The 14,760-nt window shown below is 41.9% G+C and overlaps 1 protein-coding gene across 1 annotated transcript in view; it reads right to left on the bottom strand.

The window, feature by feature from the left end:
- The window catches only part of LOC112540193 (collagen alpha-1(XIV) chain-like), an 85,974-nt gene extending 73,422 nt beyond the window's left edge, over positions 1-12,552 (bottom strand). The window contains exons 1-5 of the mRNA XM_088141571.1: positions 12,495-12,552; positions 5,583-5,763; positions 3,712-3,871; positions 1,630-1,723; positions 635-808 (exon numbers count right to left, since the gene is read on the bottom strand). Of these exons, the coding sequence (XP_087997697.1) occupies positions 635-808; positions 1,630-1,723; positions 3,712-3,871; positions 5,583-5,763; positions 12,495-12,552 (667 nt within the window). The remainder of the gene's footprint in view (positions 1-634; positions 809-1,629; positions 1,724-3,711; positions 3,872-5,582; positions 5,764-12,494) is intronic.
- Between the last annotated feature and the right edge of the window lie 2,208 nt (positions 12,553-14,760).

Raw genomic sequence — 14,760 nt, 5'->3', positions numbered from 1 at the left:
AGAATCAATTGCATTAGGCTATGAAAGTGTTTAGGGCATTCTTCAGTCTGAAAAGCCAGCTTACTAAGTGAGACAAGATTGACGATAAATCTAACTCTAATATATTTAGTCCAACAAGCTAGAATTTTGATTTAATTTATTCACTGGCTAGGAAAAAAAAGAAAAGAAACCAGCTTAGTCAAACAAGTTCCTATCTCTCACAATAATCTATGAAATAAATCCATTTGGAAAAGCTTAACAGTTTAATTCACATGTTAATGATATCTTCAGCTGAAATATATGTGTCTCTGTGTGTGTGTGATATTCATAATATTTAGAATTTTACAATCATAAACTTGGAAGAGACAGTTAGACCACTGTCCAACTTCTGCTAAGCACAAAAGGGTAATCTAATGACCTTTTCCTATATTCATGCATTTTTTAAGAGTCACCAACTGTTTCTCTTCCTAATTCTCTTTGAACTGGATTTTTTTCACCCAGGCCAAAAGAGGAGCTGGGTGCAGGATGTCAGGAGAGCAAGGATTCTGCAATATGACATGAACTGTCCAACAATAGGATCCAAAAGCAAAAAAGAAAGAAAAGAAAGAAAGCCTTATTTGGGACTTCTAGAGGGCAAAGAGGTTCTTGGACTCACTCCCCATCCTTTGCTTGGCAGGCCGGGGAGGCTCCGAAGCAATGAAGCAAATCCTTCGGGTCAGTTTTTTCAGGAGGCTGCCAAGCTGATGGACGTCTTCAGCATAGAGCACGTGTTCCTCGAAGGGCTCGGATGCAATTTTCTTCAGCCCATTCTTGTTCGCGTTTTTTATTCCTGGTGGGATGAACAAAACACAGGCTGGATTTTCAGTGGATCCCACCATCTTGCAAAGAAGAAAGAAAGAAGATGCAAGCAGGGGGATCGATGGAGTGGTCAAAACAGTCAAGATGGTGGCTGACCACACAATTGGAGCCCTACCCCTTTTTTATGAGACACATGAAAAGGGTGGGGGCTTCAATCACATGGTTGTGACCACCATCTTCACTTTTTGGAAGCTCCCCCTCCCTTGTTTGCAAGTTCAGGGAGGGCAAAATCTATCCATTGCTTAGGATTGGTCAGGACAGATTTCCCTTCTTATCTCCCCCAGGAAACCTCCCAAAAGTTTAGAAGTCGATAGCTTTTGTTCATTCCTTGGGGAAAAAGAAAGTCATGGATGAAGGCCAACGGATGCCCTAAGCCCAGCTCAACAATGGTGCCCATCGGCCCTTCCATTGCTTAACAGACAAGACATTAAGACTCAGTAAGTCCTGAGTCTTAATAAGGTGAAATAAGAGCTTCAGAATTCAGTTTTCTTCCAGGCCATTTCCTAGGCCAGACCCCGCAACTATATTAAATACAAACTGTTTAAAAAATGAATTTATTTAACACTAAACAGCAGTAAGCAATATAAGGAAATTATTTACTTACAACTAGGGCAACATAAAAAATGCAAATTTTCAACACTTTCTAATGCACTTTTTAATAACATTGTTATAAGGGAAAAAATGCCCCCCTCCCTTGGTGCCGTAAACATGGGCTTATTTTGCTTAATGCTTAATCCGGGGCAGTATGGAGGATAGAAATGCCGAGAATATTGTGATTTCTCTGATACATACCCACTGCAAATATGGTTACGCCCCCATCCTTAAGGGACGCTGCGGGCTCATCGACAGAATCAGAAGATTCCCTGTCTGTTATTAGAATTATTATCTGCAATGAAACGCAAGGGAATTCAAAAGAGTAGGATGTGCGTATAAGCCGTCTCATGGAATCTGAGCATTGTTTCAAGTGGGAGAAGACCATGGACACCCAAGAAAACAAAGAAATGCATCATTGAACAAATCAATCCAGAGTTCTCACTAGAGACACAAATGACCAGGCTCAAATTATCCTACTTCGGACACTTTATGCAAAGACCCAGCTCCCTGGAGAAGGCTCTGATGCTGGGAAAGGTGGACGGAGAGAGAAAGAGAGAACAACCAGCAGCAAGGTGGATGGACTTCGCTACAGCAGTGATGAGGGCACCGTTGGAAAACCTGAAAGATCAGGTTGAGGACAGATCATCCTGGAAAAGGTCCACCTATATGGACTTTAAGAGTCAAAACTGACTTGATAGAACATAGTCAATCCATCAGTTGAAAGACCCAGGTTCTTTGAAAAATCCATAATGCTTAGAAAGGTGGAAAGAAAGAGAAGAAGAGGACAACCAGCTGCAAGGTGGATGGACTCAGTTACAATAGTGATGAGTGCACCGTTAGAAGGGCTGAAGGACCATGTTAGGGGCAGATTGTCATGGAGAAAATCTATCTATGTGGTCACTAGGTGTCGAAAAAGACTTGATGGCACATAATCAATTAAACCAACAAACCACCAAACCAATGTTTCTCAACCTTAGCAACTTTAAGATGTGTGCCAACATTGCTGGCTGGGGAATTCTGGGAGTTGAAGTCCACACATCTTAAAGTTGCTAAGGTTGAGAAAGACTGAATCAAACAATCAATCAATCAATCCAGCATTGTAGGTTCTATTATCATGGCTCAATTATTTAGTTTTCTGAGTTCCAGCGCACTCTGATCTATAAACACCATCTGCCTGAGATAAAAATTGGCCTGTTGTATTTTACCTTAGTGCACTGCACCAACCCACCAACAATGAATAGATTTTCTGAAGGTGGACCTTAAAGTATATCCTCCCTTCCCCAAACTGTACTTTCCAGAAATCGTGAGAATGTAATTTAAAAACCATGATGGTTCAGGACTCTGGGGTTGTGCATCTGGAAATCAACAAGGTGGAGAAGGCTAGGAGATCTGATTTGACAGACTCAAAGCACTTGTTGATAGACCACCAGGCTTTCTCTCTCCCAGCCTTTCTGAAATCAATTTCAGATGCACCTGAGATCCACCCAGGTTATTTAGATCACTTCAGGATCTATTGGAATACCAGAACACCACGAGCAGGGTTATGTTTAGATGTTTACAAAGCTTGCAGAAAATCAAATAGTTGTCCTTTCTGACCAAGGGCTCAGCACAGAGACCAATCAATGCTTCCATCAGTTGACTGAGTGCCTTAACCTGCCCTCTTATTCCTTGTCTCAACACACATCGCTCCCTGCTCTTTGCAAACATTAAAAAAAAGAATAAATTGCTAGCTTTTGTCATCATTTCTGGGGTCCCCATGACAGCAAATGTCTGCCATCACTCAAGTTCCTAAGGCTAACATACCACCAATTCTGCATTTGGGGTTCTTCTGCTAGTCCTGCCAGGACATTGCAAATGATGGGTTCATTGCAGAAGGTGGGAGGCAAACTGTGAGAAGGGCCTGTCTAAGAAACCACAGCACAAGACAACAAGTCCTGGATCATGGATACAACACACCAGGGACATGAATATCTCAAAATCACTTGCAATCAAGCCCCCAGTTATAGCTTCATGTGATCAGTGGCCTCTTGTGGTATAAGTACTGGGTTTATGCCTTTATCTGGAAGCCTTAAAAGGTCTTCTGCTTCCTCCATCAAGGAGAAGACCCAACAGCAACTGGAGCTAACGTGCTACTTAACTCAGCTTTAAGGCGTACTCTAGTTCAGTGTTTCTCAACTTTGGCAACTTTAAGATGGGTGGATTTCAACTCCCAGAATTCCCCAGCCAGCATGACACTGCAAGAATCCAAGCTCTTTTTTCGATGCCTCCACGTTTCCCCACCTTTGCTGCATCTTCTCTCAGTGTTCCTGCAGAAAGCATAGTGTCAGCTACGAAAGAAAGGGTGCTGTTCGTTCCTGCCTTGCTCCCTTTGAAGGTCAGACCCCGGATGGCAACCAGAACTTCCTCCACATTGGCATCATCTGCCAGGTCAATGCTGGTCCTGGTAGGAACACAAGTCAGTCCATAGATAAAGGGATATTAATTATTTCTAGAAGCATTCACCAACTAACCTTCATGGCTGGCTTTGCCAAGAGTATGCCCTATACAAAAAATGAAGAAGAGAATCAAGAAAGGTCAATCAATTCACTGTTTTTAATTTGATCTATTGTGGCACCTAGATACACATGTAGAATATTCATCTATTTTACCCCGTTCAATGTTCTTCTGCAACATTTCTGCAAAAGGACGCTTCTGGGACGGATATCTCCTTGTTGGAATTGCCATTTGTACTTCCTTCCATGGGAATTTATTTTTAAAAGATGGTTCCTAATCAAGAACCTTTCAGTTAGCCTGCTTCGAGAAGGCCCCCACTTGTGTAGTAATTCTATGTTCATTGCCCATCATTGTTTTTTACTTATTCATTTCAATTTTTGGGTGTGTGCCCTGGCAATTTTTCTGGGCAGTTAGAATTTTTATAATCATTCTGTAACATGTAATCTGGGGGACCAATATAAGAGAAGTCCTCTCTCCTTGCAGCAATAGCTTCCCTCTGAACATCCCTTAGGGAAGGGTTGAAGATCACTGATCCTGCACATATTGTTGAACTACAGTTCCCAGCATCCTTTGGGCCATTTTGGTGTGGCTGAGGATAACTGTAGATGATCATGATGATCATGATCATGATCATGATCATGATTCTCCCTCCAGAGATTAGGATAGCCCCAATCCTGTTGGCCCTCCATAAGGCCTTGAAGACCTGATTATGTGCCCAGGCCTGGGGTCCTGAGTGTATTAAGGGCCCTGTTTCCTGGTTATACTAACATCTATGGTTTATAATCTTTCTCAGCTGCTACATACAGTATATGTAAAAAATTTTTGGTATTGTATTGTGTTTGTAATTTGGTTTTAATTGATTTTATGATGGTTCGCTGCCCAGAGTCACTTGTTTGAGATGGGTGGGCACATAAATTGAATAAATATATAAATAAAATAATAACAATTTATTAAATTTATATGCTGCCCAACTCCCAGCGGCTCTGGAACATCCTCCCTTCTCAGTGCTGTTATAGGGCAGCAATAGGCAGAGCACGTACCACGGCCTATCAGATAATAATGTCATTTTATATTTGCATGCTAGCTGTAAAACTATGTCAGATACTGCCTACCACGGCATGTTGACATTAAAACTACAGGATGCTAAATACCACTGTATGTTTGCAAAGCCTTGGTTCAGTTCCTCATTCCTTCTGGTAACAAAGGTAAGACCTCAGTCTTAAAATACTGGGGAACTCCTACTTAGAGGACCAGACAACAATGAATTGGATGGTCAAATATTCTAACTTGACACAACTTTTAATTTGGTATAACTTGGCAGAAGGCAACTTCCTATGTTAGACATCAAATGCAGATATCAAAAGTATGTGAGGTGAGATATTTGGAGAACCAATTCATCTCACTTCTATATAACCATGTCTACCTGAGTCCATGGAATAAAGAATTGGACTAGATCATCTTGGTCTTGTTAATTTCTATTCTGAAGCACAAGACTTCAGACAGGTTTTTAAAAAGGTTAGTCAATACTGGTTTCAAAGATTACTTTGGGAATGAGGGATGGGGTCTTCTGGATATAGGTTTGGAAGGTCGGAAAACAAACTTCAGAAGCAACCCAGACTCTGGAAGGTGGTGATTCTTTTGATGTTCTGGTGACCCACCTTGGTTCATCTCCAGAGTGTATTACACCCAGCCGAATGCCAGCCTTCCCCACGACTCCATTTTCAAATGTCCGGATGACACCGTAGATGAAGTCTTTGATCAACTCGAAGTTGTTTTCCCCAGTATTCCAGGACCCATCCATGAGAAACAAAATGTCCGCCTTCTCCGCAGTGCCACAGGCTGAGGAATGAAAACAAGATAATGGGTGGGAGGCCCATTCTGCCCAGCAGAATATCTTAGTTTTCTGAGGACATCTCTCAACTTCAGAATATAAGATGATCTGGATAGATTAGATCTTCTGGGTGGTGGTTTGTTTCTAATAGCGGTCATGCAGAAGCTGCTTTGATGCCCTCAAGCTTGGAAGAGCCAGATCTATTGGGCTTCAGTTCCCAAAATCACCAAGTCCATCTCATCCACAGGACATCAGGGGGCTTTTTCACTCTCCAGAAATCAGCAGTTTAGTGAAATGTTGTCTATGACTTAACCAGTTGAGTGGCCATGGTTAGATCCTCCATTTGCACATTCCATACATTAAAATCTGCATTGGGTGAAGTCATTTTTCCTTTTATCTGGCCTGAATTTCCTGCCAATCATTTCCACTGGCTGTCCCAAAGTTCTAGCATCCTTTGGTCTTTTTGCTTTTAAAGAAAATCACTCTTAGAAATCTAGCTTATCAGGGGAATGGATCCATCATTGCTTTCCTCTTGACATACTAGCTTTCTACCTGCAAGGAATTTGTATTGTATATGATTTTGGCGTGGAAAACCATTCTGCCTGACGGGTGTGTGCCATTGGGCAATGTCCAGTTTAGTTATAAACCTTCCCAACTTGGATTCTTCTCTTCCCCCCGCCCCACTTTTCTTCTGCATCTAGAGCTTGATTGGAACTCAGCTCTGTCCTTGCTGATTTATCTGCTCCGCCGCTGTTCTTAAGAATCTCCCTACCAGATGTAGTCAAGGAGTGGGCAGTTAGGGAGGAGTATCAATAGCCCACCGGAGGCCGTTGGAATTGATCTAGTGCTAAATCCTATTTTGGAGGTAGCTAGCAAGAAGGAGACCAGATGTTACAAATGCTCTCTTCTCCGTGTGTTTCCTGCTGGCAGGGGTGGGCAGGAGGGGATGAAGAGATCTTGCTTAGCAAACTGGCACGATCTTGGAATTGGCTAATTCTAATTAGCACAAGCCAACATGTTTTCCTGTATTTCCCCCTCTCAGCTCTGTTGTAACGCGATGAAAAGAATTTGTTTTGAGAAACACTTTCAGAAGAGAAGCAGGTGCCCCTGTACCTATTCAGTACTGAAGTGGCCAAGTGTGTGTGTATGTGTGTGTGTGTGTGTATGTGTGTGCATATGTGCAAGACTCGTCTTTCCTTGCACTATAATCTGTGCAGCTTCCTGGCTTCCTTGGCATTCTGCAAGAAACAGAAACCATAATCCTACAGTACTGAGTTTTTTTTAGTAGGAGGAAGAGTGAAAACCAGGGAGGCTTCAGAGGTTTGACAGAAAACATCATAAGCCAGCCGTCTCCAGCCAGAAGCTAAATTCACATATCAATGAGAGGAATCAGAAAGAAATTCCAAAGCACACTGGAAATGGGAGAGAAAAACAGGAATCTCTTTCATGGGATCCGAAAACTCTGAAATTGTGAGGCCAATCTTAACAGCTTTCTTTCTGATAGGAGCTGATGCACAAGAAAGGCATGGATGGAACCGTAGCCACCACTTCATGTGGCTCCCACTGTTTGTGAAACAAAAATATTTTCAGAGAAAGGCATGCAGATGTGTGTAAGTTGGAGAAAATACGTGCAAACAGTATGTAGTAAAAGCAACTTTTTGTGCATCCCCCCCCCAAAGCAATTTAATATGGAAACAAAGCAGAGTAGCTTACAGATACATACAGTACAATCAATCTAGCAACACACACACAACAATTTCTCCTCTAAAAGCAACGCTCATTCAGCTAATACCGTGTTTCTCAGCCTTGGCAACTCTAAGATGTGTGGACTTCAACTCCCAGAATTCCCTAGCCAGCATGGGTGGACTTCAATTCCCATGCTGGCTGGGGAATTCTGGGAGTTGAAGTCTACACATCTTAGAGTTGCCAAGGCTGAGAAACACTGAGCTAATATTTATCCTGTTTGGAGAAAAAGTTGCTTCCCAAACTACTACTACTTCTACTACTACTACTACTACTACTACTACTACTACTTCTTCTTCTTCTTCTTCTTCTTCTTCTTCTTCTTCTTCTTCTTCTTCTTATTATTATTATTATTATTATTATTATTATTATTATTATTATTATAATAATAATAATAATAAAAAAGGAAACTGCCTATTCCATAGGTTGGTTTTAATTAAGGAAATGGGATAGGATGAAGTGCTAAATATTCTTCACCTCGCTGAACTGATTTCTGTTCCATTACTGCTACTTGAAAAAAGAGTCTCACATCTCTGTCTTAACAAGGAGTTTGGCCTTCATTGCAAATCCTAAGCCGTATGTCGTCTTTATTTAAGTTCAATGCCTGCACTGTATTGATTTTTGACGGATGCAACTTCCACGGGCAGACAGTGATTTGCTTGAAAACCTGGGATAAGAATGTGAAAAAGAGATCAAAGGCGAGCTCTGGCATTCAAGAAGAGGCAGAGAATAGCAGAGCCTCTGAAAAAGTCTAATATATAAATTAAGAGCTAAGAGGTGAAGCCATAATGTTGAAAGAGTCTAAGAGGTCATCTATCCTAACCCAACTCCAATCAGTGTGGTCAGCAACAGCATTCCCAGGAGGAGGGCTACATGGCCTCTTTAAGCACCTTGAGGAAAGGAGGTGTCTAATTTATTCATTCATTTATTAGATTTACATCCCATGTTTATTTTTGGCCAGGTCATGGAGAAGTAAATACCAAATGTTCCTTCTTCTTAATTTTCCTTCAACAACAACCCTGTGAGTTGGGATGGGCTGAGAGAGAGTGACTGGCCTAAAGTCACCCAGCCTATGGGAGGATTTGAACTCATGGGCTCCTGGTTTCGAGTGCAGGACCTTTGCCTCCACACCAAACTGGCTTTCAGTTCTTGCACAATGAAGTTAGACTGGTGGTCCTTGAGCTTCAAAGAAGAAAACAAGTGAGTTTTTAAGTCAGGAGGGGCCAAGAAATTCTGCATTTTTTCATACCATTTCTCTTTCAATTGGAAGAGAATTGGTGTTCAAAAAGGTCTTGCCAAGGAGAAGAAAATGTTTGTGAAATACTCATGGATGGGATTTTGCCATTATGGGCACACACAACTCATGTTACTTGGCTAATTTATTATTATTATTATTATTATTATTATTATTATTATTATTATTCTACTCTGAATAGTTTACAATTGTTCAACTGTAAATTTAATGAAGAAACCCATCTTCTGGATTCTCACAATCTGCTACACTCACACACACACACACACATCCCAAATCAAATAAGCATTAACCTAGCTTAGCATATGGGTGAACCCAAGGTTCAAGGTCTGCACCTGACCTGGTTAAGCAGCTTGTGTGAACACAACTGCGGATGCAAGCTGATTCAGGGAGGTCTTAATGATCATTTCTCCAGTAGCTTACAGCTTCTCTGGGTTTTCAAATGTCCATTCAGAAGGACAGGTTAAAAGAAAAAAAAGTCAAGATGCCAGCCATGAATACATGATATATATAAATCATATAAATAAATAAAAACTTGCATATTTACTCAAAGGCTTATAAACATTTTTTTTTAATCTTCCTCCACAAGTCAAATAGTCTCCTACCTTTTTTTTTCAAGGCAGAAGAAAATTTAAGCTTGACTGTAAGAACAAAAGCTTTAAGACTGAACAAAGAATCTGGAGCAATTGCTCTGAATCAGGGCTACAAAATCTTTAACTGCGCATAATGTCCGTAGCTGAACCGTTAGGTGGGCAGAAGTCTACGGCTGATAGATTCAATGTTGGCTTGAAAATCTAATCAATTCTGTTCATTAATGGTTCCTCCTCAGATTGAAAAAGGGTATCTGTGAGCGTCCAGAACGTTTCATCCTGGATGCTCAACACATCAACATTTTTATTAATGACCTGGATGAAGAGATCAAAAAGAAGGACCACTTTACCAGATCTGCAAGGAACAGCTAAGACTCTAGGAGCCAGCAATAAGATTCAAACTGCTCTTGCGCAGACAGAGAAACGGGCTAAAAGTAACAGCATGAAATTTAACACAGTCAAATGCAAAGTTTTCACTTAGGAAACAAAATCTGCATTTGGAGGATGACAGTGCATGATCAAGCTCTGCTCTTGCTTATGTGGGCACGATGCCATCTTGACTTTTCTGACATCTTCCCCCATGGATGCCCTGCTTGGGATAGTAATGGGACTTGTGAAAAAGATCTTTTAATAATAGTTGGTGGCAAAGCAAATGTGCATTTACAGGCTGCCACAGTGGCATATAAGGCAAAGGCAATTCTGGGCTGCCTCAACTGAAGAATCCTTTCTGTATTATGGGACCACTTTACCCTGTGTTGGTCAGACCTATCTTGAGTATTGTTCAGCCGTAGGCACCACCCTTTAAAGCAGATGTGAGGCAAGCTGGAACAGGTTCAGAGAAGAGCTGTGGTGGAAGAATGAGACATAATGAAACTCTTTTATGAAGAGAAACTGAAAAGTCTGAATGTCTTTCCCCTTCAGAAGGGAAGATCAAGTGTGGCCCTGAGCGCATTCTTCAGATTCATGGAACGGTGCCACACAGAAGCCGAGACCTGGCCTCCTGTTATGCCTGAGGGCAGAGCGTGAAATGACAGATGGGACTTACAGGAAGGCAGATCCTGGCTGAAAGTTAAGGCAGCCATGGAGGCCTTGGAAGAGATCTTCAGATGCTGTGAACCTACAAAAACCTACAAAATACCTACAAAGATCAGAATCATGCAAGCCGTGGTATTCCCAGTGACATTCTATGGAAGCAAAAGTTGGACCTTGAAGAAGATGGATAGGAAGAGTCTTGACACTTTTGAACTTTGGTGTTGGAGAAGACTCCTGAGAATACCGTGGATGGCCAAGAAAATCAACAAATGGATCATCAAATAAATCAACTCAGAGTTCTCACAAATGACCAGGCTCAAATGATCCTACTTCAGTCACATAATGCTAAGACCCAGCTCTCTGGAGAAGGCTCTAATGCTGGGAGAGGTGGAAGAAAAGAGAAGAGGACAACCAGCAGCCAGGTGGAGGGACTCTATTATAGTGGTGATGGGGGCACTGTTGGAAGTCCTGAAGGCCAAGATTAGGGACAGATTGTCATGGAGAAAATCTATGTGGTCACTAAGAGTCGACACCAACTAGATGGCACATAATCAATCAATCAAGAGAAGTTTGATTATGGACCCCTTGACTGAGAGAGGTGGTAGGGTTTCTCCACCTTGACAACCTTCAGATGTGTCAATTTCAGCTCCCAGAATTCCCCAGCCAGCATAGCCACGACTGAGGATTCTGGGAGTTGGAGTCCACACCTCTGGAATTGCCCAGGTGTAAATGGTCCCTTCCAACTGGCTGAGTCTATGAAATGCCAGAAACCTGAAGTCACCTCTCTGCACCATCACTGGATGCATCCCAACTTTCAGTCTATGAGATGGCTGTTGAAGTCATCCTAGGTCTCTCCCCAACCCTATAATAATAGCCCTATAATAATTTAGTAAAGAGAGAAATGATTTTTACCTGTGAAGTTAATTTGGAAAGATGCTGTTTTAAATGTTCTCTTAGGCCAGCCTTGTTGTGTATGCATCTCAAACCAGCCCACCATTTCGGTTTTGATGCCCATTTAGACAGGTCCCCTTCTACAGCAAAAGGCAGCCAGCTCCAGACAGCTATATTAATCATGCAGACGATATGATTTTATCTGAGAATTTCTACAGGCCTTTGACATTACCCAGTTTCATAAATCAAAAAGTTGCTGCAGACATTTGCAGACACTGATTTATGGCCCGGTTCCTGGCTCTGAATTAAACAGCATTACAGTGATGTGAATTGGCTTAATTGACAGTTAGGGATTTAATGTGGGTAAATTCTGTTGCAGAAGAGTTACTTTAACCCTTCAAGGATGTTCTTCAAGCTTGAAGCCAGAAAATAAAATAAAATAAAATACAATGCAGTAAAATTAAATAAATAGAAAGATTTTGGTATGCAAGTTCACCCTTTATTGCTACTCCTGCGTGAGGTCGAATAGCCTGACTGTCACAGAGCAGTGTTTCTCTTTTTTTTTTTAAACTAATATTTATTAAAGAAGTTTTTTTACAAAGTAAAAACAATACAGATTTAAAGAAAAAAGAAAGTAAAGTTATAATGGGGAAAAAATGAAAGAAAAAGGAAAAAGAAAAAAGATATAAAGAAATGGCTTCAGATCTTCTTTACAGCAGTTATACATGTATTTATTTTATTTATTTATTTATTAATTTCTCTCCGCCCATCTCCCCCCCATGGGGGACTCTGGGCGGCTCACATAAAGCATTAAAACAATAAATATATATAAATACATATATTTAGGTATGTATTTATATATACATTTATATTTTATCCTTTCTCTCTAAGGTTACATCACGGCTCCCTTCTTTCCATATTCTACCCTTTCTCATCATCAAAGTCATTAATCACAATTTTTCAGTTTTCAACAAAAAGTATAGAACAGTATTTCTCAACCTTGGTAACTTTAAGATCTGTGGCCTTCAGTTCCCAGAATTCCCCAGACAGCATGCACAGACACACGGAATTCCTTACTCGTTTTATCTTTATTATTCCGGGGCACTGATCTGAATATGACCACTGCTATTCTGGTCAAAATATCTTTGAGGGCATTGGCACACAGATTCCTCTTCCGCCAAGAAAAGCCACTTCCTACTGGGGGAAGGGATCATGCAGGTAAGATACCTACCTTCTGGGGCAGCCAACTTTAAGGCCCGGTCCAGGAGGATTACCAGAGTAAGGACCATCTTGATGCATGATGTTTTCATCTTTCTACAGCAGATGGCCCTCAAGGGGAAGAGGCATCATTGAAAAGTTTGGGGATGCAACGTCCTGCAACAGAAAAGGAAGTTTTGGGTTCACCTGGGACCGTAGCGCTCACTCAAGTTCAGCCAACACATCAGCCCTTTGTAAGCAAAGGGGAGAAAGCATTTCACCCAACTTCTGTTCAGATGGATCACATCTGCCACTTCCAAACCAGCATGGCACTTTGGTGGGAGAAAATGGCACTCTGAGCCAATATTAGGACAGACAATGAATGCGACAGCGATTGTACAGGGCCTTGCACAGAAGAAGCACTCTCTCAAACAGGTGGGCAGGTGTTGTGTTCCTCATCCTCCCCCGCCCCCATCTCACCCAGTCTGCAATCCCCTTCCCCAGGTGCCCTCCCTGGTGTCTCTCCCTTGCTGGGGAAGTCTTTGGTCTATCCTTTGAGTGATAGCAATGTCATTTTTATTTCTCTGAGCCTTTTTCTACATTTATACTTCAATACTTTATGCTGGAACAGAGCTTTTCAATTAATTTTTGATCTGCTGCTCTTCTGCTTATTGTTCATGTATTATGTGTTTTAGCTCCTTTTTAAAAAAAATTAAATATTTGCCTTAAGTTTTAAAAGGTGATCCAAGAGGTTTTCACAGGAGGGATCAGCACCTGGGAGCCATTCTCTGCTGATCTTGAAAGTGCTAGCTGGGGAATTCTGGGAGTTGGAGTCCACACATCTTAAAGTTGCAGAGCTTGGAAAACACTGTCAAGAACATGGAGGTAGATACATCCAACTGTCTAATGGTAGGACTAGTCCTGGATAGGACCAGAAAGGAACTGCATCGTAGGTCTTTTGGTGCCCAAACGCTGCATTTAATATTTGGGACAGGATTCACCAAGCAAATGGGTAGGATTGTTTGATCAAGCCACTGCAGGACCCCCAGATTTCTTGTGACCCATTGGGTATACAGATCTGAAGAGGATGCAGACTGTAAAACAACAAACAAAGCAAAAACAAAGAAATACCAGAGGAAAGAGAAGTCAGATTAGTTTTTCACTTGAGTGTGGAAAGGAGTTGTGCCAACTGGAAACAAAATGGTATTATGAGTTGTTTGAAAGGAAGCCAAATTTACTGGAAGGAGGGCGAGATTAGCTGGTAAGGAGATAGGCTGACAGATGGATGAATGGATGGATAGATGGTGTTTGGCTTCAGCGCCAACCTAAAATGGGGAGGGTCTTTCTACCATCATCCAACCTACTCTCTTTTCTTTCTTTGCTGCTCCAACTATCATCTCATGAGCTTTGCACCAAAGAGCCATCACAAAGTAGACTCTGTTGTCCTGGGATGAGGGCTTCCCCTATCCTTTCTAACTGTCCCACAAGAAGTCAGCCTTCTTCAGAGGGCTGGTGGGGCAGAAGACCATGACCTGCAAGGAGGCTCCCGAGTTGTGAGAAGGCAAGCCCAGGAGGACAGAGAGGCATCCGCATGATTTATCTTCCAACAACAAGGTCCATCATGAAGGAGATACAGCTGGACTGAATGAGAGAATTGTAGAATCGGAATATGAAAGGTATCGCAAGGACCATCTGGTCCAATCCTCTGCAATGTGCAGGCAAACCAATTAAATCTTTACATCGGCTCACTTCTCTGATCTCTTTAAATCACTCTTTGTGGTGGTAAAGTCCTGGCAGGAGCAGTAGCCAATATCTTGAGCGCTTGCTTCTACCACTGTCTCCCCCATAGACTTCAGGGTGAAGGAACATCCTGTAGCTATTTCTGAGTGAGGAGAACAGTCCTTTCTCTTTTCATCCTATTGTTCTCTGGATTAAAAGAATATTCGGGAGTAGCAGCGCCAAGTTTGACATCTCCATTTCTCTGTTTTCATATCCCTCCCTTAAATCCCACAAATGCCCAATGGGGCATTCTGCTAATGGGGCCTGGAAGGGCTCAAGCAGTTTTCCAACTTGTTGTCTCCTGAATATCCCTAGATTTGCTCCCTCTCTTCCTTCTTTCTTTCTGTCAAGAAAGCATTAGCAAATTGAGGAGGACATCTTTCCCTAGCAAGTTGCTTTGCCCCTGAGCAAAGAGTCTGCAAGGTGGCATGTTCCAGCCACTCCCCAGAGGGTTTCTCTCCTGCCTCACCTTCCAAGATCAAGTGCTGAGCCCAAGATGAAATCAAATGTGTGCCTTGCCC

Source organism: Python bivittatus, unplaced genomic scaffold (genome assembly GCF_059951505.1).
Source record: "Python bivittatus isolate LINGU-HERP-01145 unplaced genomic scaffold, Pbiv_v1 ctg000330_np1212, whole genome shotgun sequence".
In the NCBI taxonomy this organism is placed as follows: Eukaryota; Metazoa; Chordata; class Lepidosauria; order Squamata; family Pythonidae; genus Python; species Python bivittatus.
This window is presented reverse-complemented; position numbering and strand designations above follow the sequence as displayed.